The sequence below is a fragment of the Globicephala melas genome, chromosome 13 (assembly GCF_963455315.2).
Source record: "Globicephala melas chromosome 13, mGloMel1.2, whole genome shotgun sequence".
NCBI lineage: Eukaryota > Metazoa > Chordata > Mammalia > Artiodactyla > Delphinidae > Globicephala > Globicephala melas.
Window position 1 is genome coordinate 68,657,542 of NC_083326.1, and position 22,808 is coordinate 68,680,349.

The 22,808-nt window shown below is 44.6% G+C and overlaps 1 protein-coding gene across 3 annotated transcripts in view; it reads left to right on the plus strand.

The window, feature by feature from the left end:
• Positions 1-22,808, plus strand: part of TTC28 (tetratricopeptide repeat domain 28) — a 599,721-nt gene that overhangs the window by 486,140 nt on the left and 90,773 nt on the right. For all 3 annotated transcript variants that reach the window (XM_030860704.2, XM_030860705.2, XM_030860706.2), the window contains 6 exons: positions 5,233-6,574; positions 7,842-8,365; positions 11,961-12,070; positions 13,763-13,892; positions 16,022-16,240; positions 18,435-18,600. In XM_030860704.2, the coding sequence (XP_030716564.1) occupies positions 5,233-6,574; positions 7,842-8,365; positions 11,961-12,070; positions 13,763-13,892; positions 16,022-16,240; positions 18,435-18,600 (2,491 nt within the window). The remainder of the gene's footprint in view (positions 1-5,232; positions 6,575-7,841; positions 8,366-11,960; positions 12,071-13,762; positions 13,893-16,021; positions 16,241-18,434; positions 18,601-22,808) is intronic.

Genomic DNA, 22,808 nt, shown 5'->3' on the forward strand with positions numbered 1-22,808 from the left:
ATTATCAACATTTTGCTAAAATCATTTCATCTATTTTCGTAAACACAAACATATACTTACTTTTCCCCTCTGCTGGAGTACTTTTAAAGCAAATAGTAGACACTGTGTTGTTTCATCTGTAAGTAATTCCATAAGTATTCCTAGCAGATGAGAAGTTTTTAAAGTATAGCTACTGTCCTGTGTCACACCTAGTGAGACTAAATACAGTTCCTTTATGTCTTCTGCTTATCTTGAAAGCAGGTGGGCTGGTACAGCTGAAGGTCTATGGGTCGAGAGTCCTTCTCTCTGCTCTGTCGCTAACTCACTTCCTCTCACTGGGCCAGGGTCATGTCATTTACAAAGTTAGGAGGACTCTTCCAGTTCCCAAAACTTGATATTTCCTTTGAGAATAGCTAGTGATTTGGCTAGAATGTAGCCAAACTCAACCAGTTTAAAAGCAGTGGGAAAGAATAGATGAGCTCTTAAAGCCCCATTTGGATTGTGTACTATTAATTATCAAAATAATAATATTTTAAGTAAATGAGAAGAATGCACGCATCCTTTGTAGAAGTACAATGAGGCCCTACTTTTAGAGAATTTGCAAGAGAAAAGGCTGCCAGAATTCACTGCTAAGATGCTAACTATTCTAGTTTCAGTAGAGTTCTGTTAGGCTTGTCCTGTTCACACCTCCCTTGATCTTTGCTGGTAATGGTTAACAATAGAGGCAAAATGTACTGAGCACTTACTATGTCCCAGGCACTTGTGCTAGCCTCCCATAAGCATGACTCCTTGGCCCTCACAACAGGTCTTTGCAGTAGCTCTTATTGTTCCTATGGCAGTGACCATTCCTGATGCATAGGTGGAGGTTTACTGTGGGGATGGATGTATAAATCCATAAGCATGTGTCATTTCTCTACATGCCCTGTGAGAACTGGGCTTTGTGAGGATCTTCTGCCCCACTAATCTTCATTTAATTCCCCTCCCTGCAGCACGTTGTCACCTAGCATGCCCTCTGACAGGCCCTCTGTAAGTCTTCATCTGAGTGACAGCCCTGGAAAATCAAGCTGTGGTCTCGAAAGGGAAGGAGGATCTTCAGATTATCTCCTCAGCATGTGCAGTCACTCTCCTGGCAGCTCTCAGGGCTGCTTTTATGTTGCTTCAACAAAGAGAAGAGCTGCCAAGAGTGTGTAATGTTCCGTTCAGAATTCTCCAGGCTGGCAGCGGCTGGGACAGAGCGGACACAAGGGCAGAAGAAAAAATTCCCACCTCAGCCGGCCCATCTCCTCTACCCTTGCCTGTGTCTGGAAGTCTTTGTTTTGAGAATCTTCCTATGCTTTAGAGACCCTTGGAAGTGTCAGCTGAGGGGGAAGGCGGGGGCGAAAGGGAGTGTGTGGGCAAACTGGCTGGGGGTCAGATCATTTTGCTGTAACCAGCAGGCAGTTTCTTTCACAAATCATTGAACCCTGGGTAGCCATTATCATCCCAACTGCTCCCTATTAACTAGCCAGACTCTTGAGGCCCTGAGAGCAAGAGAAATGGAATTACTTTTCCTCTGAACGCTCACTCTTTGAATACCGTTCATACTGTGTTTAGGAAGCATGCGATAGTTAGCAAAGCCTATTGATATACACTACTGTGTTTCTCATACCATTTCTTTGAGATGATTATAACCTGGCCTTATTAATAAGAAAACCAAAAACACCAAAAAGTTTTCAATTAAAAAAGAAAAGAAAACAAAGGCTCTGAGACAGAAACTTAGGGTCTCAAAGATACTCAGCTGAATGAGGTGGGAGCCAGGCTTGTAAATGGGACTTCTGACTTAAAGTTCTGTGCCTTTTCCATTATAGTGTGCCTTCCAGATACTTAGCCAGCTTCCTATAGGATGGGGTACAAGTGGGGAGGATGGGGTGCTAGCCAGGTGACCTGTTTCTTTAGCAGTAGGGTGCATACAAAAAACCTGAGCTTCCTCAGTTTCCTTCTCTGAAGGTCCCACACTGCTTGCTTCCTCTTAACACCACCTTAGCAACCAATCAGTGATCATATTGGCTTAAAAATCATTGCAGTGGGGGCTTCCCTGGTGGCACAGTGGTTGAGAGTCCGCCTGCCGATGCAGGGGACACGAGTTCGTGCCCCGGTCCGGGAAGATCCCACATGCCGTGGAGCAGCTGGGCCCGTGAGCCACGGCCGCTGAGCCTGCGTGTCCGGAGCCTGTGCTCCGCAACAGGAGAGACCACAACAGTGAGAGGCCCGCGTACAGCAAAAAAAAAAAAAAAAAAAAAAAAAATCATTGCAGTGAAATCCGAAAGCTGTGGGAAAAAAAATCAATGTAAAGGCATTGCTGGGGGGAAAGTGCTCAGAGGGATGTGTGGGCACTCGTGCTGCCCTCCCCAGCTCTGGCTCTGTTCATGACTCTGCACTCATGGTGGGTCAGGTATTTTGCCCCTTATTTCTCCTTATGCAGAAGCTGAGGAGAGAGGGAATAAATGATTCATTTCCTCTAAGGATACTTGGAACTTTGAAACCTGCAAGTTTTTTCTTTAGATAAAAGCCATTTAGAGATACAGGCTGCATTCAGGTCTTCAGAACTGAAATGTTTCTGTCACTAAGAGGGCTTCCTTCAGGTGATGCTAAGGTAGTGCCTTTTGGCAGCTTAGAGTTTCTAACCTTGAGACAGGCTCTGAAAACCTGACCTTTCCAGCTAGGACGCCAGTGACATCTCCAGTCCTCAGGAATGTTGCTCTAATTAGAGCAGAGTTTCAAAAATTTGAGTAATATTTAACCAGGTGTTTCATCATAGAAAAACCATTTAAAACACAGATAAGCAAAATTTCACCACTCAAAGATCACTACTGTTACCTTTGTAAAAAATGTATGCTGTATGTATAAGTATAAACATGTATGTAAATACATACATCCTATTAATGTTTTTATTAAGTGTACTGTTTGTGCCCATATAACCCCTTAATATATTATCATTTTTCCCATGTCAGTATATAAACTTCTAGTTCATCTTTTTTTTTTACTTCACCATTTTTAATGGCGCCATGTTATTCCGTAATATAGAGTACCATGATTTGCTTATTTTAAACTATGAAATATTTTACTCATAAAAGAAAATACACAGAAGAATTACCATAGTTTGTTTAATCTCTACCACCTCGAGAATTCCCTCCCCTAGAAGCATATAGTAATTTCAGTAACTAATATTTGAATTTCACCTTATAGTTTACAATGCACTTGCACATACATTATTTCATTTGATCCTCATTACTATCCTCTAAGGTTGGTATCAAGATTATTATTTTCCTCAATTTATAGATGAACTAAAAAAAGCTCAAAGAGGCTAAATGATTTATCCAGTGCCCTAAATCCAGTTAATGTCATACAGATGGCTGGACCCAGAGCTCAGCACGACTCCTGGGGCAGGGCAGACCTCCACTGCAGGCAGGGGAGGAAGTCAGGACCGGAGGAGTGGCCCTGGCATGCTCCTCTCTCTCCCACGCCCCCGCTCACTTCAGCTTTTATTATGTGTATTGACATTATTTGTTTCATGACCGTCTCCCTTATGACCCTGTGTGCTTTCTGAGGGCAGACACGTGTCTTCATTTCTCTCCCTGTGTGCTGCCCTCCACAAGGCTTAGTACACAATAAATATTCAGTTAATATTTGTTGGGTCAGTGTGTAAGTAAATGAAGGAAGGAAGGAAGGAATGAAAGGTGTAGAGATAAGCAAATTGCAGAGGCTGGATTTCGATAGCTTGCTTTCTCAGTGCCTCTATTTTCAGTTCAGACATGTTAGCAACCCATCTTGGTGTTTTTGAGTTCTTATACTTCTGCAGGTTTTGGTCACCAGTGCAAAGTTCACACGTTGATGCACAGAAAAGCATGTTCAAAACCAAGGGCGAAGAGAAACCTGTTTGCATACTAGATCCCTCCGCCTTTTCTGTGCCTCCCCATCCCAGCCCCAACTGAAATGAACCAGGCTGTCCTTAAAGGCGCTTCCCAAGTTACTTTTATTATATCCCTCGTTTGGAACTACTTTATATTTATGATATTTATGATATATCTCATTTTGAACTGCTTGTAAAAACAACAGCTTAGCTTAGCAGCTATAGCATAGTTTATGAGGGCTGTTTGAAGTGCTGTTATTGTTGACTGTAAAAGCTAGATAGCAGAATTACAAGAAATTCTGGAACAAAAACCATTCAAATCCTATCACCTAACAAGGCAACTGTTTTTATTTTTGCATAATACCCTCGAGGTCTTGTCCATGTGCACAGATTCATTTTCCTAGTCATTGTGAGGGAGCGGGCAGCATTGTTTTCTGCTTTTTCCACTTAACATTATTGCAAGAACTCTTTTTTCCCCATTTTTCTGCATAGACTTCGTAATTATCTTTTTAATGACTGCATAATCCCCTGATGAGTTGATATACCAAAATGTACTTATAAAATCCCCAAGTTGTTTGCCATTGAAGATGTTTCTGATTTTCCACTAATCTATAATGGTGCAGTGAAGATTGTTATGCATACAGCTTTTGCATTTGTTGTATGCTTGCCTTAGAAGACATTCCCCTGAGCAGGATTGCAGGGTCTGAGCAGCACCGTGTGTGGTTCTTGCCATGCTGCTCCTCCAAAGGCTGTTCCCGTTTGTGTCCAGCAGTTGATGTGTTTACCAGCTTCAGGGCCACCTCGTCAGTATAGGGTATTGTTTAAATTTTTTGTTTGCTAATTTAGTAGAAGTAAAATGGTACTTCAGGGTTGCTTTATTTTGCATTTCTTTGATTATTAAAAGAAATTAACATTTTCCCCTGTGGTTACTCTGTATTTCCTTGGATGTGAGTTGTCTGCTCACTTTTACTATTTTTGCCTATTTCAGTAAATTGGGGTCTTGATTTTTTTTTAATGAAACAAATGAAATCTTTATACACGATAGCTATTGAATTTTTTTGTATAATTCATATATTCTCCAGTATTGTGTTTGCCTTTTAATTTTAGATATATATTTATAGTATAAAACTTATTATTTTTGTAACCAAATCTGTCAGTTTTTTTTTTTATTCCTGTTGCTTTGAAGCTTAGAAAGCTATCCCCCCTCTGGAGAGCTGATAAATATTTAATTCTACCTTCTGTTATTTTAAATTCTTTAATTCATCTGGATTGTATTTGAGTATAAATCGAGTTGCAAATTACATTTTTCTATATTGCTAATCAGTCATTTTAACCCTTTTCTATTGTTTTACTCTCTTTCTCAGGAATCATACACCAGATGAAAGGTGATTATGATACTGCACTGAAACTCCACAAGACCCACCTGTGCATTGCCCAGGAGCTGAGTGATTACGCCGCCCAGGGCCGTGCCTACGGGAATATGGGCAATGCCTACAATGCTCTGGGCATGTACGACCAGGCTGTCAAGTACCACCGGCAGGAGCTGCAGATCTCCATGGAAGTGAATGACCGTGCCTCACAGGCATCCACACACGGGAACCTTGCCGTGGCCTACCAGGCCCTGGGTGCCCACGACCGGGCCCTGCAGCACTATCAGAACCACCTGAACATCGCTCGGGAGCTGCGTGACATCCAGAGCGAGGCCCGGGCCCTCAGCAACCTGGGCAACTTCCACTGCTCTCGAGGGGAGTACGTCCAGGCCGCCCCCTATTACGAACAGTACCTCCGGCTTGCTCCCGAGCTTCAAGACATGGAAGGAGAAGGGAAGGTCTGCCACAATCTTGGCTACGCCCATTACTGCCTTGGAAATTACCAGGAGGCGGTGAAGTACTATGAGCAGGATCTGGCCCTGGCCAAAGACCTTCATGACAAATTGAGCCAAGCAAAAGCCTACTGCAACTTGGGCTTAGCATTCAAGGCTCTGCTGAATTTTAACAAAGCCGAAGAGTGTCAGAAGTACTTACTGTCCCTAGCCCAGTCCCTGAATAACTCCCAGGCTAAATTTCGAGCCCTGGGGAACCTGGGCGATATATTCATCTGTAAAAAAGATATCAGTGGTGCAATAAAATTCTATGAGCAGCAGCTGGGCTTGGCTCACCATGTAAAGGACAGAAGACTGGAGGCCAGTGCATATGCAGCCCTGGGCACCGCATACCGAATGATCCAGAAACACGACAAGGCCTTGGGTTATCACACACAGGAACTGGAGGTATATCAGGAGCTGAGCGACTTGCCGGGAGAGTGCAGAGCTCATGGGCACCTGGCAGCCGTCTACATGGCCCTTGGGAAATACACGATGGCATTCAAGTGTTATGAAGAGCAGCTGGATCTAGGGCAGAAGCTGAAAGATCCGAGTCTAGAAGCTCAGGTCTATGGCAACATGGGCATCACAAAGATGAACATGAATGTGATGGAAGAAGCCATCGGCTACTTCGAGCAGCAGCTGGCCATGCTGCAGCAGCTGAGTGGAAATGAGTCTGTGCTCGACAGGGGCCGGGCCTATGGCAACCTGGGGGATTGCTACGAGGCCCTGGGTGACTATGAGGAAGCTATAAAGTACTATGAACAATATTTATCTGTTGCCCAGAGTCTAAATCGCATGCAAGACCAAGCCAAGGCTTACCGGGGCCTGGGAAATGGACACAGGTAAAAATGAGAGGACAAATGTGGTTGATAAACCTGCACAAAGAGCAGTTGTGAAAGTAATGGCCACTTAATGTCTGCATGGCAGCTTATTGACTACAAATCATTTCCATGCATACCTCATTTCGTTCCTCCAATAATTCTGTGAAATTAGCAGGGTATATTTTTACCCTTATGTTATATAGGAAGAAACTAAGGCCCAGAGTTTATGTCCAAGATTACACAGCTTAAAAGGGACAGCTGAGGTTAAACCCAGGGCTCTCTGACTCCAAATGCACTACCTTTTTGACTACATCATAATGAGCAGAATGAAAGAGATAATAGGAATGGGAAAGATGAATGAATTGATCTAACTTATATTTTCTGAATGCCCCTCACATTATATGGATGTGTTCATTAATATAACACCTATACCCACCAATTACCTGGACCCCATTTTGTTGCTTTTAGGGAAAGCCACCTCATAATAGTGGGAGTGAATAAACATATACTGTCATGCTAGCCACCTTGCATAGATACCTTGCTTAATATTTATAGCAATCCCGTATTAGTCTACATTTATTATCATCTGCTATGGGATGTGGGATTTATTAGCATCCAGAAACTGAAGCTCAGGAAAAGGAATTCATGTGTCCTACACACCTGGTTTGGTCTGCCGCCAGAATCCATGCTCTTCTCACTCTTATCGTGTCATCTCTTAGCAGCACAAAAAGATACACTGTTGGCCAAGGTGGTGCTTTCCTTCTGAACGTGGGCAACCCAAGAAGGTGTCTGTGTCTGCAGAATATACGGCCTCTCCAGATAGGCAGGGGATTAGGGCTCCTGGAGTGGAGGAAGGGCAAGGGTCAGACTAAATCATCACCCACAGAGTGCTCTGAGAAGCTAAGGGTGAAAGATTTATAGCCATTGTAAAGTGATTTCAAAAACATAGTCTAAGCAGTAGTGGAAATTGGGAGGCCCAAAGAACCAAACAGTTCACTTGCTATCATTGTGCCTATTAATATATTTTATGTTTCCTCTGGGGTATATATCCCATTGAATCTCAAGCTCTTGGGAAGGTCACTAAGGGATGACTTTTGAATTGCTTTCCAGATTATGAAATTCCCCTGCATCTCACTCTAAGGGCACATGATAGATTTTAGCTAGAAGAGAAGTTAAGAGCTTCTATAGTAAGTGACAGTGACAAATGCTTTTCATTTTCTCAGGGGCTTTAGCATGTCTGCACCTGCACAAAATAATATCATTGCTTTTCTGTCTACATCCCCCACAGGGCAATGGGGAGCTTGCAGCAAGCCCTTGTGTGCTTTGAAAAGAGGCTCGTGGTTGCCCATGAGCTCGGGGAGGCCTTTAATAAAGCCCAGGCCTATGGAGAGCTGGGAAGTCTGCACAGCCAATTAGGGAATTACGAACAAGCCATTTCCTGCCTTGAGCGCCAGCTGAACATTGCTAGAGAGATGAAAGACCGAGCTCTGGAAAGTGATGCTGCCTGTGGCCTGGGGGGCGTTTACCAGCAGATGGGGGAATACGATACAGCCCTGCAGTACCACCAGCTGGATCTGCAGATAGCAGAGGAAACCAACAACCCCACGTGCCAGGGACGGGCCTATGGGAACCTGGGCCTGACCTACGAGTCCCTGGGCACCTTTGAGAGGGCCGTGGTCTATCAAGAACAGCACTTGAGCATCGCTGCCCAGATGAACGACTTGGTGGCCAAGACGGTGTCTTATAGTAGCCTTGGAAGGACCCATCATGCTTTGCAGAACTATTCCCAGGCAGTCATGTACTTGCAGGAAGGTAAGTGAAAAGGTCTGTCACGGCTTCTCGGTCTACCCTGAGACTGAGCTCACAGTCTGCTCAGAAGGAGGTGTGCACGGTGTGAGTGGCCACCTCTGCATGGAGTGAGGATCTCAGAGACCACATCATCAGTTCAACTCCAAAACCGTGGTGTCCCCCACTGGGTGTTCCTTAGTAGTACAAAGGCTTTCCACTGTCCAGGATGCATTACCCAGCTTGTCTCGCTCTGCTTGCCAGCTGTCCAAGGAGCTGACACCCTCCTTGCTTTTCAGAGCCCTCTACTGAGTAAAAAACGCATTCTACACAAGGTCAAGTTAGATCTAATAGTGTACAAGTTAAGGGCCTGAATCAGAGGAAAAATGCGCAGCTGTTCCGGGCCCATTGTCCCTTTAGAAAATAAGCTGTATCAAAGCTGTGTAGAAGTCCATTTCAATGTGGCAGCCGGGGTCTAATCCAGAAGCACCTGTCTGAGGGTCTCTCAAGCCATCAGCCAGGTTTCCTGGTGCTGGTTACCCACCGTGCTGGGCTGGTGCCACGGTAGGCTTATTTCAGGCAGGCCCAGAAAGTGACTGCTTCCCTCCCTCCCCGCTTTTTCACCCCCTCCCCCCACCCCCTCTCCTCTCCGGCAGGCTCCATGCAGTTACCTGCGCACAGTCAGGCCTTGGATGCTTCCTTCCTCACCAAGCAGGAGCCCCACAGCAGTGTGTTTGCCCTCCACCCCTTTGGAACCCTCCTCTGGAAAGCACTTCCTCTCACACGGGCACATGGCATCCTGTCATCCTGGGAGGGAAAAACAGCAGATACGGTGTTCTTGGCTCACTAGTAAAAGGAAATGGTTGCTGATTTCAAGCAAAAACTGTCATTTATAGTTTCCAAAATTTTTTGGCATACATAGTTTATCTAATTGGATTTCATTCTCATAGTAACCATGAGAGTTGTATCTTTTTATTCCCATTGGCAGCTAAGTGACCTGAGGCTCAGAGACTATAGTGGCTTGATCCTGACCATGCGGTCAGTCAGTGGTGGCATGGGGCTCAGCCCAGGTTTCCTGACCTCAGGAACCACACAAGACCTTGTATGCAGTTCTTTCAACCTCCCAAGAACAGAGCAGGGCTGGGGCAGTCATGTCCACGATTACTTCTGATCCCCAGCTGGAAGCTGGGAGAGAGGGAAGCAGCACATGAAGTGGAGAATGGGCCAGGGGCTGATGGTCGCTGTGGTCCTCTGCACAGACCAGGCTTGCTCTGGCCTGCAGGCTGAGAGATTACTGAGAGGCTAGAAGCCACTTCCCAGACATGATTTGGCTCCCACTCAGTGGGAGCTCTGCCTCAATGCATTAAATATGAGAGGTGGCTTTTGGTTTCCTGAAACTAGACTGGTAAAATTCTAACAGACTGGGGGCGATTTTCAATTGAATATGTGAAAACTATTAAATTCAGACCCAGTGTATGACAACCTTTCAACTGTGTTCTTTGGTACTTCCTGAAATGTTATTTTCATGAAGCAGCTGCTTTGCCTGAGATATTGTAACATAATTCTATACTTATGGAAAACTCTATTTTTATTGTTGTAATTTTAAGTCTTGCAGAGATCTAAATTCTTATCGCGCCATCTCCACAGTGTCTTTTTCGTGGATGTGCTCTACCAGAGAGTCTGGTGTACCTCGTGGACCTGACCAGATGCCTCTTCGCATAAGTTGTTTCAGGTGCAGGACACCTGGGAGGCCCTTTCTGAGTGCTCTGAGTTGGGTCTGCAGCCTCTTGAAGTGAGGGGACAGTTCAGTTGGAAACCACTTCGGTACTCTGTCTCCCTCCTGGCTTTCAGACAGGCCTGTGTACTAGCATCCCCCTGCCCACATGCAGTAGAATCTCACAGGCAGGCCTGGTCAGAGCCTTTGGAACAAGCTCTCTACGTGATTTGTATGGTTACCTGTGATAAAAACCACTGGCCTCATCCAGCTTCTTTTCTTTTTGCAACTGAAGAAAGGGAGGCTGGAGCAATTTAGTGACTTACCTGGAGTCATGTAACTAGTTTCTGGCAAACTAGGCTCCAGGAGGGCTGGATAGGTGGGTCAGATTCCTAAGAGGCAGAAGCAGGTAGAAACTGGGGAAGGACAGATACCATGTCTGTCCAGTGGGCTTTTAGCTCTTCATTGTTGAACTTTTGATTATGGGCCAGTGAGTGTCCTACACGCTGGGGATCTAGCAGGGAGCAAAGTCAAGTCCCGCCTTGCACAGAACATAACCTTCTGGAGGAGCTGCCTCAATGACTTTGACTTCCAACTCAGAGGCCCAGGCCTAGCAGGGAGAGCTATATTGCTGAATGAATATGGTTAGCTTGTTGAAGGTTAAAACAACTGGTCTCCTCCTGGTTTTCACCCAAGAACCATTTCTTTTATTTCTGTTCCTACTCTATGAAGTATTTTAAAATGTGAATAATTTGTAAATACATATTGTTTTTGTTACCCTGTGACATGATTTAGATTTAAACTGCTGTTTCTAAGTTGTCTGAGTTATGTGCATTTTGAGATGCATGATATTTTATGAGTTTGAACCCGAGTATCACTTTTATTAGCCTCTCAACTGACTCAGTTCCTTTTCGAAAGTCTGAAATTGTGTGGGCCCAGCATGCTCAGAGACAGGCTCCCATGCACCCTGAATTAGATTAGAAAGAAGAAGTCCTTCCTTGGTGTGTGCAGTTGTAGTGTGGGAGCTTTCCTGCTGTCTCTGCACAAGCTAACTCCTATGTACAGAGAGCAGGATAATGAGGGCAAAGTGATGCCGAGAACTGCTTAGTGACCAATACAATAAATGGTTGCCTTCAGATTTGACTCCCACAAAGCTCTGGAGGTTGCTGATGTCCTGAAATCCAGAAGCTTCCTGTGAGTAAGTGACCCAAACTGCAGGTGCCTATCTGAAGGCCATTAGAATGAGAACAATCTCATTTAAAGTTTTCAACTCATAATAGCTCTTGCTCTGCAACCCCGCTGAGGCACATCAAAGGCTCAGCCTTAAAGGAAAGGCAGATTGGATGCGAAATGCCTCAGCGGCCTCAGTAACAGAAGGCAGGGTCAGGCGGTGTGAGCATTCTGCTTCCAGGAGGACATCTGATGTGTCTCTCGTCAACACTGATTGGATGCTGTGCACGTGTGATAGGAAAGAGTAGTAGCTGGGCTTCTGTACTTGACTATGGAACTTTCAAGAAAGACTTTTGCCAGCCAGAGAATTGGGTTAGGTAAACTTATAGGCCAGGAGTTTTCATTTGCAAAGCTAGGGATTTCACAGCTGGGAGGGCTGCCAGTTAGGTTCCATTTGTTTCAGTGTTTCTGCCTGCCCTGCAAACCTGTCTTCTGCTGATAGCCATCACCTGAGCTCTTGCTGGGGCAACTTGGAGTGACCTGGAAAGGTCACTACCAACACAGAATTTGAAAAAAATGCTTACTCTGCCCTGGCTGATTCTGCTTTTGTCCTGCATTTTAACTAGCTGCGTTGCTAACACTCTTCATATACACCTGAGCCAGAGTTATGCTCCAGAACTCCTTGGCAGGATGGAATTATCTTTTATGTGTCCTCAAAATTTCTCTATCTGAATTCAGGTTTAAGGTTAGCAGAGCAGCTGGGCCGAAGAGAAGATGAAGCCAAAATTCGCCATGGTCTTGGCCTCTCCCTTTGGGCAAGTGGGAACCTGGAGGAAGCCCAACATCAGGTGAGCAGGAGAACCCTGTCCCGAGTGGATTTTGTTTCTAGAAGCATGGAAGACCTTGGGATTACTATCCTAGTAGTGATGACGTTTGCTAGAGGGTGTTGACCTGTGCTCTTGGGTTTGACATACAAGATTTCCAGCCTGTATCAGCCCAGAAGTGTTGAACCACAGTAAAGACTCTTACTCACTTGTATGATAGATTTCTCAATAATTTCTTTGGAATTCTTGTATTATGTACTATTGTTCCTCATTAAACCCTAATATGAAATTATATACATTTTATGACAGAAGTAAATAATCCAAGAATTCATAATTATTGGATTTACTGTCTTTGTGGGTTTCTAGTTATATCACTAGATGCTTCTCTCCCCTCTTCCTCTCCCTCCCTTCTCTCTCTCTCTCTCTCTCTCTCTCTCTCTCTCACACACACACACACACAAAGTTCATGTTTCTGCGTGCACACAAATAGTTGAAGAGAAACCTGCTCTGTGCCGGCTCTGCAAATTAGAAAGATCCCTGGAATTATGGGTTCCTCTGTCAGGTTGGAGGAATTGTGAGATGGCATCTAAAATCACACTCTCAGCTGCTTAGGCAGCGCTTGCTGTGGAGGGTGCTGTGCTAGCAAAGGGGGCCAGGGATTGGTGAGCCCAGGCTCCCGTCGTAGGTGCTCACAGGGAGTGAGGACATGATATGCTTGAACTTGTGCCACAGCATCCTGGGATGTTATGACGTTTTACAATTTAAAGAATTAATTCTCTAGTTTTCTGGTTTCAAAAATTAAAGTTTGTACTGATATAGTGCTTTATAGTTTTCAAAGTACTTTCACTGACTGGATTTATTCCTTAATAACCCTGTGAGGTAGAGTGATAACCATCCCTTTACAGAGAAAAAACTGAGGTTCCGAATCTTACCAAAAGTCACCCAGCAAATTAGTGGCAGGGTTGGGAATACATTCCTCTCTCCTAGTCTAAGTCCCTTAGCCTTAGAATTCTATTCTTTAAATTTGCATGAATTAAAAATTTGATACTGTTTCCACATATAAATATCAGAGAAAGGCCTTGTCCCATTGACCTTGTGGTCCCCTTAGAGCAGCAGGACAGTGTCTCCTTAGGAGTGTCGTGTGTCTGGTCCCAGGGTGTGCCTGTGAGTGGATGTGGCTCCCTGGAGCATTGCTGTGCAGAGCAGCATCTGGTTCAGCTGAACTGCCTGCAAGAAGCCTTCCTCCTGAGAGCGCGGCTGCCGTCAGGGTTTCCCCCCAGCCTCAGGCGTCTCCTGCCTGGCTCCCCCTCACCTGCTCCAGTTCCAGCCCTTCTGTACTGTGAGGCGTTGGGGTGGTGAATTACTTGATGACAAGAGGAGAGGCTTTTCGTTTGTTTTAATCAAAACCAGCACTTGATCGCGTTCATAGCTGATTTTTTTCCACAAGTTTCAGACTATGAGTCTATAACCCCTGTCTTTTAGATCCCCTTGTCTGTCAAAAATTGATTACACAAACTATAATTTACTGAGTAGGATCTAATTGGTGCCTTTTCAGGTCCACAAAGACCTACCTGGAAAAAAAGATTCATCCTTTCAAATCTCTTAAAACAATTTTTCTGTTGTGTACCAAGATGTGAGCAAAAATTGTCCCTAGTCGGTGAACAGCTAGGCAGTGGTTTCTGGAAAACAGATAACGTTCTTTTCCCCTCCTTGCAGCTCTATAGAGCATCAGCCTTGTTTGAAACGATCCGACACGAAGTGCAGCTGAGCACGGACTACAAGCTCTCCCTCTTTGACCTGCAGACATCCTCCTACCAGGCCTTGCAGCGAGTGCTCGTCAGCCTCGGTGAGAGCAGCGGGGGTTCCCACCTTGTGTGCATGCACCCCTGTGTCTGAGTCGTTTCGTGAGTGCTGTGATGAAATATGATTTGTTGTCACAGCAGACTGAAGCCACAACCACAGCGCAGCCATTGAACATTCGTTCGTTCAAGCAATGAATATTTGTGTGTGCCTAGTGCCAGTCAAGAAGTCCCAGTTCCTGACCTCTAGAAGCTCTTAGCCTATCAGGAGACAGAAGTCGGGAGCCCAGGAGGGTGTGATTGGCACTAGAGTAAAAGGGACTCGGGTGCTGTGGGAACGAAGTGGCTTGGCAGACAGACCCAGGAGCCAGAGAAGGTGTCCTGGAGACAGGGATGCTTGAAGCAGGTGCTCCCACCAGGTTCCCTCTGCCCATTAGTACCTGGGGGCAGGTACCTGAGAAGACACTGGTCTCTTCCTGTTTTACTGCCACACATCTTTTAATGTTGCTGTCTAATAAATGTTTGTACTGTCTGCCCCCAAGGCTGTGACATAGTCAGTGACAACGCTCCCAGGCCTGTGGGCTGCATTGCACTGGGACAGTATCCACCTTCCCTTACCCAGGCCTTAACTGTTTCAGCCACCCTATTCCAGCAACCCCGTCCTCTCCCTCTCCTCAGGGCTGTCCATCTCTGCAGACCATTTTCCCCAACCCAGAACTTGGGTTAAGGAGGTATTCATTGGAATTAACAGTGTCTTTGAAGTTGGATGTTGAGGCCTTATCAGTAACCTGTCCTTTGCTTTATGGGTATGAATACTCAAATTTCCCCTTGAAAAATGTATCTATTAACTGTGCTCATTGCCTGCGATTACAGTTTATTATCTACTATAATCACAGTGTTAAGTCTGTCTAGCACTTTGGGGCCAATTTTCCAATGTGTACAGAAATCGTCCCTGCTGTTCCAGTTAATAACTTAATAGGGTAAAAGAAGACATTTGCATACACACATACAAATCCCCGCTTTCTACTGATACTCAGACTGTAGGAAGCAGGGCATCCTTGAAGGGCTTTGGGGCTGCAGCATCTGGTCTCCTGCCTCTGCCTGCCCTCTCTTTGGACCCTAGTTCTAGCAACTCTTCCATTTGTATATTTATGATGTAAGCAGATCCTTTGCATTGTGTTCCTTCTAATAATCCTAACTTGAAAGGATGTTGCTTTATCTTTTGTGCTCTCATATTTGAGCATTAGCTTTTAAACTAGATTACAGACTAGTTTCTTAGATGAAATGGGATTAGAGGTTGGATCCAAAGACTGAGGAAAAGCTTGAAAGAGAGAAGCAGTTTCATAGGATTAGAGACCTCAGAGGTTTGAACCCTTTGCCCATGGGAATGAGAAGAGACGAGAAGCAAGTGTGTGGGAGCCCAGAATGGAATGAGGTATCAGCTCTAGTGATTATAATGTCACTTGTTATATATACTGTGCTTTGAATAATGCCTACCACCCACCTCCACATATAGGGCCTCGTTTAGTCTTTGAGATAGGCAAGACAGCTATTGGGATTCCTTGTTTTCAGTAAACAGGGGAAAGGCACACTGAGCAGATGGACCAGCATGTGTGAGGGCACAGAGGTATAATTTGGTGGAAAATGTGGAAACAGGGCTGGGCAATGTGATGCACAGAGGGGCTGCATCGAGGAGAGATAGAAAGGTGGTCAAGAGCCATGTCCTAGAGGGCTCATCTGCCAAGGCCAAATCAGAATCCAAGCTGAGCAAGGAAGTGAGAGGGTAACCAGAGCGCAGAACATCAGGTCCAAAGAGCCAAGTGAATGGGGTCAGAAGCCAGGAGGCCGGGGAGTAACTCAGGATGTGGGGGGAGAGTGGGCAGGGCTGAGGATGGCTGCTCTGAACAGTCAGCTTTCCTGTGGTGTGGCTGCCAGACAGGGAAGCCTGGTGGCTTACGGTGGGGTGGAATCTGAAAATGTGGGGTTTGAGTAGAGTGGTCACTGCACCTGTCATCTGAGGCAGGGGGTTGAATTTGAAACAGTCTCATTGAGAGTCTGCCACACGTTGGCGTGGAGAGGCAGTGGGGTTTCTGCCTGCCCGGGGTCTCTGTACCTGATAACCCTCTCTGATAATCATACTCCCCGTGGACTCCCAGCCTATCCCTTTGTCTCCTAGGCCATCATGACGAAGCCCTGGCCGTGGCAGAAAGAGGACGGACAAGGGCGTTTGCAGATCTCCTGGTAGAACGGCAGACAGGACAGCAGGACTCCGACCCCTACTCCCCAGTCACTATTGATCAGATCTTAGAGATGGTTAATGGCCAGAGGGGACTAGTGCTTTACTATTCCCTGGCTGCGGGCTACCTGTACAGCTGGCTGCTTGCTCCTGGGGCAGGTAAGATCTCTTTTTGTGGGAACAGGGCAATTAAGACACTAGGTTGTGAAATTCTAGTGAATAGAGGTGGGAGAGGTGCATTACCATAGATCAGATCAAGGAGCTAATGTCGGCTTTCAGCAAATCTTCCGCCACGGTGGTAGTCCGTGGTGGGGCATTCAATTAATAAGACAGCCCAGCTTTCTCATTCCCCCAAGAAATCACGGCTCCTCGCTGGTGAATGTGGAAGCATTTATCAAGGACGACTAAGAGCAGGAGGATTAATTTCACCAGCAGCCCTATTTTTAGGCAGCTGTTGTTCATTAGCTAATAAAGTAATAAGTCCGAATGAGTTCTTTCTAGATATGATTTAATAATTGTGACCCTTTGTCATGGTACAGTTAAAGAGACTAAAATGATAATGGCAACTCTGTCACAGTATATAAATGAAGTCTTATGCTTGAAATTTCTGAGTTTAGCAAAACCCATTTTTAACCAGTTCATTTGTAAATCTATTTCAGAAGTAAAAATCCCCTTTGATTAAATCAGGATTAAATGTTCAGGCTTTAACAGTTTCACTAAATACAGAACCACTAATTAGCTGTTAGGGCCATATTTTTTGCATAACAAAATGCTGATGGTTTTACCATGCTGGAGACACACCAGATCCAATTAGAGTTTATTGACTGGGGAAGTGGATCTTATAATTGGGAATCTTGAAGAATGGGCTTCTTGAATATCTGTAAGCCAATTTCAAAAAGTTCAACTGCCAAGGAGAACTGACAAGATTTTCTTGATTACGTTTCTGTCCCTTTGATTTAAAAAGAAAATGATGGTTGGATGACAGATCTGAGATGCTTCCTGGGTTCTGATTACATTCTGAGAATGCCTGTATGTTCTGTGCTTCAGCCTCACTTTTTTTTTTTTTTTTTTTCGCGGTACGTGGGCCTCTCACTGCTGTGGCCTCTCCCGTCGCGGAGCACAGGCTCCGGACGCACAGGCTCAGCGGCCATGGCTCACGGTCCCAGCCACTCCGCGGCATGTGGGATCCTCCCGGACCAGGGCACGAACCCGTGTCCCCTGCATCGGCAGGCGGACTCTCAACCACTGTGCCACCAGGGAAGCCCCAGCCTCACTTTTTATAATTTTACCCTTAATTCCATGTTTTTTATGGGCTTTCCGTAAAGAACATTCTTGCCTCTGACCTTTTTATGCTAAAGGTTTTAAGTTGTGGTGTTCATGATGACTTGGTGAGCGTCGTGCACTGTGGGATGAATCCCTGTGTATCCCAGCCCCCGGAGGGCCCTGATGCTCAGGAGGACACAGCTGATGATGGAGGCATTGAGCTCTTTCTCTTGGTGGTTGTTATGTTTTGGGAACATGATTTGACAGGTGGTATATCCAAATCCCTGTAACAATGAGCCATGTATAATGAGGTTTCTATTGTTTCTCTTTCCATTTCTCTTTGCTCTTAATGAGACTCTGAAGCTTTCACCAGGGCTTTAATCCAATCAGAGAGGACGAGCGTTTTCCAGGGCTGACATACCTCATCACCATTTGAGAATATGTCCTGTGTTTATTGCTAGAAAACCACTACGGATTGCCTCAGTTTCATACAGCTATCTTTTTGCTCCTTTAATCCATTAATGACCATTGACCAGTTGGTCTTATTTAAAGATGGTTTAAAATTTTTTTATCTGGCCTTTACACTACATATTTATTTTGATTTGCTTTTGTGAAACGAAAGGTCTTTGAGTAACAAAGACTAGCTAGCTTTGGCTAGCTATATTTTTTGTCAGGAGTTTAGTTTCTGAGGAGAATGCACCATGGCATGCTCGTGCACTATTCCTGAAAGGAAACTTTCCCTGTTTGGTGCTTCTGAGAAGCATCTATTTTGAAATACGTGAACTGATGTGAACTAATCATCATTCCAGGAGCTTCTGAATATATGTCGTCAAAATCAAAAGCCCTGTCTTGAATTCCCTGTTTTCAAGCACCAAACCTTCTGGTGAAAGCTGTAAAAAGCGTAGTGACCAGGCTTCTGAAAGCCCTCTTGACACCTTGGATTTCAGGGTTTCTTCACATGGTTTGGAGGACAGCATGCTTGTCAAAGAGGTCACATAGCATCGACCTTGCTGCCCACTGTCCTCCGCCTTCCCTTCCCCAACCCCAATCATGTATAACGTTGGCTGTGCCTGTGCCTGTCTTGTTTCAGGGATTCTGAAGTTTCACGAACACTACCTGGGAGACAACACGGTGGAAAACTCCAGTGACTTCCAGGCTGGCAGCAGCACAGCCCTTCCAACAGCCACCAGCTCGGCCCTAGAGCAGCACATCGCCAGCGTCCGGGAGGCCCTGGGTGTGGAATCTTACTACTCAAGGCAAGTAGTGCGGTGCTTCCAATCCCACCTTCAGATATAATCTCAGGGGTTTTCGTTTGTTTTCTCTTTTGTAAACGTCCTACTTGAGCTAATGGAAGAAATCTTCTAGAATTCACACATTGTGCTCAGTCTATTCACAGTTGCTGCAGCAGAAACAAATACATGTCTCTGGAGTGCAAACCCCTCAGCAGGATGTCTGTATTATTTTTGGTAATTTCCTTTCAGACAAGGAAGGGCCTTATCAGACATGCCCATTTTCTAAGATGGGTTTGTAGAATGTTTAAACATAAACACGACTTCGAATTTTAACATATTAGCTAATTAAAACTGAGATGCTTTTTTGGTTATAAACAGATTCATGATGAGTTTGTTTCTACTATAGCTGAACGCCTGTTTGAGAATGTATTACCAGTGACAGGATCTGTGCGTTGAGGGGCTGAGGTGAAGGAAGTTGAACTCCCAATATCGAGGATGGGGAGGAAAATTGCTTTTTTGCAAATATTTTAAAAGTTATATACTCATGGAAATGTCTTATCGTGATTGGCTATTTTATATATAGAAAATAATTTACACAAGGACCCTGCTTCTGGGAAAATGGAAAGAAGAGAGTCCCTTAGAGCTGGGTCATAGCCAGATTTCCCAGGCATCTCAGTCCCCCATCCTGTGATTAACAAATGTTGAGAAGATCCGTGTCAGAAAATCTGCTGTGTGAACTGGTGTCAGGTCCCAAGGACATCTGCTTTTCTCTTGAATGATTTCTTTTGTAATCATGAAAATCCTAAGATATCGCTGTGATTTCTTTAGAGATGCTTAACTCAGACTCCCCGAGTGTGTGGTAGTCATTGCCAGCAGCTGGATTGATCTTTGGGTGTTTATGAAGTCTAAGATAAGCTCTTAGATGAAAAGTAACCATTCGATAATGGAATGTCAAGGCAGGAAGGGGCTCTGGTGGTCATCTAGGCCAGCTCCTTATTCGGCACCGAAATGGGACTTGCCGACAGTGAGTGTCAGAGCTGGGATCAAAACAATCTAGATCTCACCCAGACTCCCGGGCCGGTGCTTGTTCTGCTTTTAATTATCAAAATTAATATCATACTTGAGACAATAGCCAAAGCATGTAAGAATGTCATCTCTAGCTTCTGTTTTTATGAAGCATGAACAGGCGTCAGCCACATGCACACACTGTTGTCCTATTTCTCCCACGGCTGCCGTGCGTCCTGGAGCATCCCTATCCTTAACACTGGGTAATGGTGTGGTGTTCACAGGGGCTTCACAGTGTGGGAACCCCACGAACTTGGAAAGTAAGGCTACTCCCTGAGATTTAATTATAAATGACCATAAAATAGGTTAGGCCAGGGGTACACAGAACTGCTTCAGCAGACAGAAAGGCGCTTAGGCTAGGCTGACTAATGTGTAACCTGATCAAAGGTATTGCATATCCAAAGCGAGTGTTAGAGGGGAGGGGATGGCCAGCAGTAGAAACACAAAAAAAGGGAGCAAAAGCAGGGCAGACTGTAGCAGTGCCCATTTCTGACACTGTGAAAAGGGGGAGAGAATCTTGGCTAAGGGACTCCAAGTCCCATTGGAAGGCTGTTCTTGTGGTGGACTTTGCTGTCATTATGCTCTCATCCTTCCTGCCTTCCCTTCCTTCTACAAATATTTGAGTGTCTGCTATATGCTGTGTCTACTAGAGATGGGGGAAAGAGTGATGAATGAGGCAGGAATAGCTCCTGCTCTCAGGGAACTGAAAGAAAGTAGACACAGAGCATATACAGTCTTGTAATGAAAATCATTGTAAGTATTTAAATGAAAATTCAGGGCGTAGTGAAAATGTATAAGCAGGGGTGGGGAAACCTATACTGGAAGTTGGGGAGGCTTCCTTGAGGAGGGGGTTTTTGAGCTGAGCTCAGAAGGATGATGAGAAATAAAGTAAATGACGGCCACCCCAGGCAGGATGTGCAAGGTCTGCAGGAGGAGACCTCTCAGGCTATCCCCGTCCCTTCCCTTGTTCAGGCCTCTGCTTTCTGGTTATCATTTGGTTTCTCATGACATATACTTGCAGATATAAAATGTACCTAACAAACTGGCATTCTGGTTTGTACCACTCTATGACCTTGGTTAATGAAAATGAGCTCCCAAGAGGCAAAGCCTCTTTGAGCACATTAACAACAGCAGGTTTTCAAGCTTGTAAGGCCACAGTCCAGAGCTTGAACTGAGATGAAATTGTGAAGGGACCCGGGTGTGCGATACCTGCCATCTGAAACCCTGCCCGTGTAGAGGTGCGCTTCTCTCTTACTTCAGCGTGGTGGCCACAGCCAGGGCATTGCAGTCCACACAAACCACTGAGAGGGCTCAGTCTGTGTGAAAATACAGATTTCTCTTGATCCCAATTTTCATGTACCTAGGTTAAAATTCATCATGAGAAGGAAGGGGGTTACCCTTTGACTCTTCCCAGCACCCCTCCTGTTGGACACCATGGTTTAACTCCAAACCATGGTGCCTCAGCAGTTCTTTTTTTTTTTTTTTTTTGTGGTATGCGGGCCTCTCACTGTCGCAGCCTCCCCCATTGCGGAGCACAGGCTCCGGACGCACAGGCTCAATGACCATGGCTCACGGGCCCAGCCACTCCGCGGCATGTGGGATCTTCCCGGACCGGGGCACGAACCCGTGTCCCCTGCATCGGCAGGCGGACTCTCAACCACTGGGCCATCAGGGAAGCCCTCAGCAGTTCTTTTATATGATACTGGAGGTTGACTAAGTTTGCTTCCTGGTGCCTTCTGAATTAAAAAAATGACTTTTGGGTTATAGTTCAGCTCTTCTTCAATGGCAGGGAGAGAGGAAGCACTGTAACTTGCTTCTGTTTTATCTTTTCCCTTAATCTTTTCCTCTCTACCTTGTACAGAAAGCTCACAAGTTGGGATGAGTCCTCAGAGGTCTCTAGGATGTTGAGTGGCTTGACGCTCAGGATGAATTTGGAGGGCTGCCCTCAGTAGCTTCGATCCCCAGTTTGAAAGGCAGAAGTGAGGTCTTTTCTGTTGCTTTGGACTAGTCTTATTAGAAATTGGTTCATCTTTTGTGAACTTAAACTCAAGTTCTTGATTATGATATTAAAACTGAATACTTTAGTGGCATGGTTTGAATTCACTAAAGTGGAGTTTTTTGTGAGACTGGCTTCTGCCTCAGTTTCAAGAAAACATTTCAATGACAGCTAAATTATTTTTCATCTATAAAATTAGTAAATATTTTTAAAGTGTGGATGCAGTGAACAGTCTCATACTCTAGGGATATAAATTGGTTTAGCCTTTCTAAAAATAATTTGCCAATAGTATGAGAAATCTTAAAAATGGGCCTTTCGACCCCAAAATTCTCATTTTAGAAATGGAGTAAAGATGTATACATAGGAATATTTATAATAGTTCTATATATTATAGAAGAAAACAACTGAAATATCCATAATTATTGAATGTTAAATTATTTTATATCAATATAATATTATTTATATCAATATAATATTATGTTGCAATTAAAAACATGTTTACAGAGAATTTTTAAGCACATAGTCAAATATTTGTGACAAAATAGTAAGTGAAAAAATAAGATTAGAATTATTGTATATAGTATAATTCAAATTTTGTAATATATACAAAATACTGATACGAAAAGTAAGAAAAAGTCCTTGGAAGGAAATAGCCCATAGTGTTAGGGGCAATTACAGGTGGATGATGGAATTATAGATGCTTGGTATTTTATTCTTTGTACTTTTCCTTATTTTCAGTTTTTTAACAATGAACATGTATTATTTTTAAAGTCAAAAATAAATAGCCATGTATAAACAACTCTGCAGTTCAAAGAGAAAAAAAGAAGCCTTTCTGTAATTTCAACTTACAGAGAATAAAATCCAGGTTTTGGAGCCTGACACCACAATCTAGTTGCAGGAGGGCAATCTGGGTTTCTTTTCTGTTCTTGCCTCTTCGTGAGCGCCATGCTCCAGCTACCACACCTTCCTCTCTGTTCTCTAAATGTACCCTGTGACTCCCCCCTCCACTCTAGCTCAGGCATGTTTAACCTCTGGATCTGTAGCTGCAGCTGCCCACTAACCAAAGCTGTCTCGGTATTTTCCAGGTGTCTCTAGTCTAATATATCTAAAGGCCAACTATTTCTCCCCCAAATCAGTCACTCTAATGCACCACATTAGCAGATCTTGAGTT